General features: G+C 34.2%; 1 protein-coding gene across 1 annotated transcript; it reads right to left on the bottom strand.

Annotated features, from left to right (window-relative positions):
- Nucleotides 1-4,767: 4,767 nt before the first annotated feature.
- LOC141649550 (protein FAR1-RELATED SEQUENCE 5-like) lies at nt 4,768-7,963 on the bottom strand. Its single transcript, XM_074458237.1, has 3 exons — nt 7,957-7,963; nt 5,382-7,172; nt 4,768-5,324 (listed from the first exon to the last, which is right to left on the bottom strand). Exons 1-3 carry the CDS (start codon nt 7,961-7,963, stop codon nt 4,768-4,770), a joined length of 2,355 nt encoding a protein of 784 aa, XP_074314338.1.
- Nucleotides 7,964-8,181: the final 218 nt, after the last annotated feature.

Raw genomic sequence — 8,181 nt, 5'->3', positions numbered from 1 at the left:
AATGATCATACAATTACCAAGTCGTAAGTCCCCCATTAAACTATTTTTTTAATATTTAAGACATGACTTAATCTGATCCATACTAGCTATAACAATGATCCATACTAGCTGTGATACTGTTGTGTATACTATGTGATATTCTTAGAACTGAGTCTTGATATTGTTCCTTAAAATTAAATAAATATTTTTGTTGTGATATTGTTTTACAAACAGTGTGATATTACTACATTGTAATAGTGATATTATATCTGGAAATCTAATATGTTAATTTTTTGCAAAATTTTACAGAGAAGTGGTGTGCGACTTTGGAACTTTCCATTGTATACAAAAGAGCGATATTAAGTCTTTGCTGCCTGAAACTATGATAGAAGCAGTGGTCATTGAGTGCTGGGCAATATTGCTCAATAAGTTTCAAAAGGCGCAAAAGGACAACAACATGCCGGCAAGGATTTTTTACAACCTTGTCCAATCAGTATGGAAAAAACTGTTTGTTTATCATTATTTAAATAAGGTACTTTAAAAATGTCTCATTGAGACTAATTAAAATGTCCTTTTGAACAACAGGGTGATCTAGAGAAACTCTTGAAAGCAGATGAAGATGATGTTGAGGAAGTGTCAAGAATTAAGGCAGATGTGTATGTCTCATGGGATACGTGGTCAACTGTTTATGACGAACCTTTGAATTTAACTTCAGATATGGTAAGACATTTAAATTACTTTTAGCTGTGACCCTGTTTTGTATACTGTGTGATATTGTTGGTAGTTACTGCTGATATTGTTAAAGTTAAATTACATATTTAGATAAGATATTGTTTAATATATTTCATGATATTGTTACTTGTCAATTGTGATATTGTTTCTGATATTGTTTCTGAAAATCATAGGTATTCATACCTTTGCTCTATGAAGAGCACTATGTCTGCGTTTGTATTGATTTCAAGAGGGAGATCATGTTCTACTTGGACAACAGAAAATATGATGATTTCGAAGACGAAGAACATGTACACTTGGCTCATATTGCTGTAAGTACTATATTGAAAATAAAAACTAATAATATAATGATTTTGTTAGATAAGTTGAGATTGATTAGTTGTTTACTATAAACATGTACAGGGTGGTACCTATGGTGAATACATCAACAGTAAAGGTTATGAAAGAGGGCTAAAAGTAAAGGACTACGATTTGGTAAATGTGTCCTTTGCTTGGCAAACAAAAGACTTGAACCTGGACTGTGGCGTATTCATGATGTTTCACATGATGTTTTTCGTTGGTGAGTGTTTTAGTTGTGAACTGGACAATGAGAAGAAGAGGGAGTTATATAGGGCGGAGATTGCAGCTACACTTGTCTTGAGTGATATAAATAAAAAAAGGAGTGAGGTCCTGAGGAAGGTGAAAAACATTAATGCTATCAAACGTACACTCTTGCCTAAATTGCTGAAAGAAAGGCAAAAAGGAAACAAAAAAAGCAAGACAACAAAAGGTTCTAAAACGAATGTTCAAACGCCTGTAACAAAAAAAAAAGGTTACATTTGTTAACACTATCTTGTCCATTACTAATTATTTTTATTTTTAATACTCAGTATGCATTGAATAACATAGACTATATTTATATAGATATGGTAGAAGATGGTTCTCGCGTGTCGTGGGCGCGAAGGAAGGGGAAATCGATGGACTAGGAAGCACGTACAACTGTGGTTTGGCAGATCCTAAATTGGAGGCCGTCTCAAAGTTTATGAGGGCTAACAAATCACAGTTTGCAAAGATGTTGACCAAGAGGAAAGAAGTGATTGATTACTGCCTATTGGATGACCACAGTTTCCCCTTAGAGTATGTTTTTTTTAAAATCTTTAATACATTTTCATTTGTGCTATGATACTATATTTAGAGTAGGGTGTTATTGAATGTGATACATTTTTTTTAAACAAGCAGTTAGGTTTTTGCCAGCTTAAGTGCTACTATGTTTCTGTGATACTTTTTCATTAGGCATGTGATACTGTATTTACAATGGTGTGATATTGTATCTAATATTCTTCATTTTTTGATATAAACCATTTGTCTTAATGATTGGTACAGTGAGGTTGTTGCCAGCTTCAGTGACAATCAAAACCTTGTCAGAGAGGATATTTTATCATTGCTTCCAAATGTGCACGTCAATAGCAAAGTGATTGAATGTTGGGCGTTAATTCTGAATCACATTGAGCACACAGAAAAATGTGATACAAGTTTAATGTTTTTTGGAATTCAACACATGGTAAGCTTTTGTTTTAATTTGATTTATATATATTCACACTTTCAATAAAATGTATTGACTCTTAAAACGAATACGACTTTTTAACATTTATACACACAACAGGACGTAATAGTGGAAGGAACTGAATACAAAGAAAGGAATAAAGACAAGATTTATGCAGCATGGGATGAATTTATTACAATGAACACGGTTCCCTGTAACCTGGCAGCTGATCTCATTTTTATTCCAATGTTATGGAAAGAACATTATTTTTGTGTCTGTATAAATTTCAAAACCGAGACAGTTGAAGTACTGGACAATACAGAGTACAATGACTGGGAGGAAGCTGAGACACACAAAATTGCAGATTTAGTGGTATGTTTTATTGATAGTTCTGAAATTAACATTGGAAAAACAAATTTGTTTGTGCAAGTATCAGTAATGGTTTTGGTTAACTTTGTAGGCTAATGACATGAGTGACTACCTAGAAGCAAAGAAGGTCGAAAGAGCTGAAGAGATAATAGGGTTTGAAGTTGCCAACATCAACTTCGATTGGCAGAAGAAGGAGATAAACAATACTGAATCTGGAAACTTCTTAATGTTGCACATGATTCGGTATGAGGGCCAGCTGTTTGAAGCAGACTTGACCGCGAAAGTGTATAGGTGCTACTATCAAGGGCGAAAATGGCAGCGTGACATTGCTTTTAGCTGATATAAATCAGAATAGGACAGATTTGATGGAAAAGGTTGAAGAGTTTGTAGCAGGCAAGGAGGAACTCTTGAAGACATTAAAACAAAAGAGAAAAAACACTGATGTTTCAAAAGAGAAGTGTGGTAACAGAAAGAGCAAGGACAAAGCTACTGAGAAGGAAACATCTGTCGAGGAGGTAATAACAAATGTAAAAGTTACTGCAAAAGGAAAGGTCGATGTTAGTGCGAGACATAACATTGACACAGAAATACCCATTCTTCGGAAAAGGTACAAAATCGATAACCTGACTTTTACATTAGTTGGCTTTTATTTGGAAAATTGAAAAAGGTAGAAAATGGTGATGCACACAAAAAATTATATAAATTATTACATATTTGGTTTATAGGGTCAATGATTACCAAGAAGATGATGAAGATGATGGAGAACCACTTATAAAGAGATTCAAAAGATTCAAGACTGTTGCAAATCCTAGGAATCGAGGCAGGGGAAGAGGTGTTGGTAGAGGAAAAAATTAAGACAAGTAACAATGGTGATGTATTAGAATTAGATTTACTGGCACGAAGATGTAATTAAAAAAAAGATGGATGTAAAGCTGGTAGGAAAATGAATCTAATGGTAGACATTTTGAATATTGATTCTAAAGTTTGCAAAAGTAGTTATGACTAACCATTTTGGATCTGATATAAGTATTGGCAATGTGTGATATTGTCTGAAGTGTGATGTGATATTGTTCTTTGATTGGTGTGATACTGTTTCTCAACATACAATAAAAGTAAATAGGGATTTAAGTATCCCTTTTACGTTGATATTTTTTGGTTTAGAGTTTGATATTGTTGTGTAAGTAAGGTGATATTGTGTTACAGAATTTTAAAAATTCTAGAGAGAGATTAAATCCCAATATCACAAAAATGTGTGATATTGTCTCAAGTGTGATGTGATATTTTTCTTCGATTGGTGTGATATTGCTTCTCAACATATAATAAAAGTGAATAGGGATTTAAATATCCTTTTTACTTTGATATTTTTTTGTTTAGAGTTTGATATTGTTGTGTAAACATGGTGATATTGTGTTACAGAATTTAAAAAATTCTAGAGAGATTAAATCCCAATATCACAATAATGTGATATTTTTTGTTATGAGATTTGATATTGTTATAGAGACAGGTTGATATTATTTAGGTGATACTTATTTTTAAAATTGCTGCGCTATTGGTGGACAAACACAATCAATTAGATTTTCTTTCATAAAAGTACTGTAACTCTGATACTATTTATAATAAAATAGTGATATTGTTCTTTAGTAAACGTGATATTGTTTACAATCAAGTCTTCACAAGGCAAAATCTTAGTAATACTGAGGTTTTTACAAAAAATTCGAAAAAGAATACTAAATAAGAGGCCATGTAGAATGAAATTATAAAAAAATAAAAAATAATGTTCCTACTTTGATATTGTATTGGTTAACAAAAAAAAAAATTGTATATGCGAGTAATATAGACTTCATCAGCACGTACTCAAGCTCTTAATCAACATCCGCAAGTGAAGAAGTTTGCAAAAAGCAAAACAAAGAGCACAAGAAAATATTTCAGCAGTATGTTGTACATGTAAATAATTGTGATATTGTATACAATGACTAATGATATTATTTAGAGGTACATGTGATATTGTTTCAGAAGAAGACAAAATTAGATGATAATAAATCGTTTATATTTGTGAAACTATTTCGTATACAGCATGATATTATTTAGAGGTGCATGTGATATTGTTTCTAAAAAAACACACAGAACAAGTCAGAAATAAAAAATTAAATAATGTAAGTAAGAAATCAATCATAATGAATGTAGTTAGCAAAATCACTTACATCAGAGTCATTATCATCACCCGAGTGCTCAGATGTCTCAGCAGCTGGATTAGGGCAGTTGCGCTTATCATGATGTGCCATTTGTTTACAATTATTGCAAAACCTTTTCGGCTTTTGTGCCTTTTCAATGGACATTTGTTTCTTAGAGGTCAACCTCTTGCCACTACCCTTGTTTTTGGATTTAACTGGTGGTAATATATGGACCTCATCTGAACACTTAACCCCAAGAAGCATCTCTAACTCTTGTTGTTTTGTCATTGTTTCAGGGCCGGGCTTGAATTTCTGTCTAAATGCCTTCAGTAAATCAGTCAGTTCAGTTACATGATTTTCAGGAAGAGATTTTGTCAGAGACAGCGTTGAGTAGAACTCTGACCAAACATTTGAAATCTGCAGCTTACTCACATCTGAGGAATCAAAATCACCGATCAACTGCCCGTGCACATCATAAAGAGGAATCTTCTTGGTGTTATTTGTCCATCTACTCAAAAGGTACTGTTCAGGTATCTTCCTCACCCCTTTACCTGATAAAATCCAAATAATGTGTTTGAAGATGTATCACTTCCTCTCAAACATCTTACATGAACATTTTGCATCAAAAGTTGTGGGATTAAATGCTACAGTGTACGTAGTACGCAATATTGCATCTTCAACATCAAGAAACCTTGTAGTGGAATCCCTTGAATAATCTCCAGCGCTACATGAATTCAAAGAAGAGACACACTGCTTTTGGAATTCGTAAAAGAGTGCGTGTGTGTACACAGTGGATGCATGAATCTCAAGATGAAGCATGGTTTTGGTTACAGGTAGAGAGAGATCACTGTCTCTATCAAGGGACTTTTGGGTGTATCTTTGCTGATCGATAGCACTCTGGAAGCGCAACCAAAATTCCACAAGTGTGCCGCGAGGATTCTCGAACCGCTTGAAGAAGCTATTCATGCTCTCAGAACGTTGGGTTGTTCTGAGAAGACAACCAAGAGGAATATCACGATAATAAGCCGGAATCCAACGTTGCCTCTTGTTAAACATATATTTCAACCATCCATTATCTTCCAGATGAAACTCCTTGATCAATGCAGACCACTTCTCTTTAAAATCAAAAGGCTCTAGGTCAGAATCCCAGACAATAGAATTAATACGGCTTACAAAATCTGTCTCTTTAGTTACTGTCGTGCCTACCTTTTCAGGTAATTTCTGCATGATGTGCCACATGCAATAACGGTGGGCAACAGTCTTAAAAACAGCAGGCACTGCAATTTTCATTGTCGGGCATTGGTCGGTAAATAAACAATTGGGTTCCTTTCTACCCATACAATCTAAGAATTTCTGAAAAACCCAATTGAAATTCTTGTCGTTCTCCCGACCCACAAGTGAAGCAGCAAAGGTGACCGACTTCTTGTGGTGATCAACACCAGTAAAAGGACAGAATTTCATGTCATACCTATTGGTTGAATAGGTTGGGTCAAATGTCACCACCTCACCATATAGTGAGTAGTTTCGACGTGCCTCTACATCAGCCCAAATAACACGAACCAAACACTTATTCTCATCAACCTCATATGCATAATAAAACCCTGGCCTAGTTTCAGAAAGCACTTCAAGCTGATTTATGAACATTTGAGCATCCCACTGCCCGATAAAACACTTGACTTCCCTACCAAAATTTTTAAAGTCCGTCAAACAAGCTCCCACATTTTGATAACCATCAACATACTCCTTATAAGACCTGAAAGGAGTCGTTGGGCCGATATTCACCTTGCAATTGTCAATGATTGTTTGTTTCTGATGTAAATTAAGGTGTCTGGATTTGTTCTGAAATTCTTTATACTTTAGTGGACAAAGAAGATGATTATGGGCAGCATGAAACTGATCAACAACAAAGAGTGGGACTTTAACTTGGTCAATTTCTTTGATGACAAATCTGAATAAAATCTTGGCCTTACAACCAATCCTAGTAATCTTGGTCTTCTTAGGATCATATGGTTTGATCCTTTTCTCCTCTTCACCATTAGAGGGTAACACTTTCGGCTGACTATCCCTATACCCTTCTCTATTACAGACAATCGGTTTTGTCTTTATATCACCACTACCACGAAACCTTTTAGTTGAAGACTTTCTTGGCTCAAATCCGCAAGCGTCCGCATAAGTTTCATAAAATTGGATACACTCATCTAAGGTAGCAAAACTTTGTCCTATTCTAGGTGTAAATTGAGTGGCAACATTCCGTATCCACTCCTCAGAACCTCCAGGGGTGACAATCAAAGAAAGGTGATTTCCACCATGCACATCATCAACTTGTATGCGTTGTGGAGTACAAGCAGGTACAAGAGAAGCAGAACAAGTCTCTTCAAAACAGGGTGATGGAACAAATTCTAGCAGTAAAAAGTTAATTAGAGTAAATCAGGTTGTGATATTATTAAGGATAACATGTGATACTATTAAGCATACCGGCTGATACTGATTTACATTAAGTAACTACAAGCATAGTGTGGGATACTAATTTACACAAGCATGTATTGTTAGATATTCTAGTGTATGATACTATTGTGAAGGATATGTGATATTATCAAAGACAAAGTGTGATATGCTAATTAGGTAAACATATAGTATATCATCACTATATTTTAAGCTAGGATACTGTAAGAGTACAAGTGATACTAATGAAGATATGTTGTGATACTAAACTAAATGAAGGAGGTAAACAAAATTAGGTCAAACGACAACAATAAGGTTAGGCAGAGAACTGTTAACATGTAATATTAGAATTGTTAACATGTAAACAAGGAAAGATGACTCAAATTGTAAATCTGAATAAAGCATGCAATAAACAAAACAATCATTGACAATTGAATGCAAAACAGTACGCAAAAAGAGAAGACGAAATAAAGCGATAATTGTAATAGTGATGATCAATATATGCATAAGATGATCAAGCTGATAAAACTAAGAAAAAATGACTGAAATTCACATATTAAAACAAAAAAAAAACACTAAATCAGGTAACACGAGATGATTGAAACATAAATTAAAACGCACAACCAATTACAATTAAACATCAGTTAATAAAAACACAGAAAAGAGGACTAGAATTCAGGAATTGAGATAAAAGACAAAGCGAAAATACAAAAATTTAAGGAATCATAGATGAAGAAATACCTGACATTGCAGTAGGATAGATGGAGAAATTAAAATCAATTAGATTGATTGCAAAATTCAAGCGATGTTCAGGAGCTGAAGAATTCAAGCGATTGATTGCAAAATTCGATGTTCAGGAGCTGAAGAACAAATTAGAGACGGCTGAATTTTAGAGAGAGAAAGAAGAAAGAGGGAAAAAGAATTAGAATGACAAAAAAGGCAGGAGGAGGGAGTATATATAATAAG

This window comes from Silene latifolia, chromosome 3 (genome assembly GCF_048544455.1).
Source record: "Silene latifolia isolate original U9 population chromosome 3, ASM4854445v1, whole genome shotgun sequence".
In the NCBI taxonomy this organism is placed as follows: Eukaryota; Viridiplantae; Streptophyta; class Magnoliopsida; order Caryophyllales; family Caryophyllaceae; genus Silene; species Silene latifolia.
This window is presented reverse-complemented; position numbering and strand designations above follow the sequence as displayed.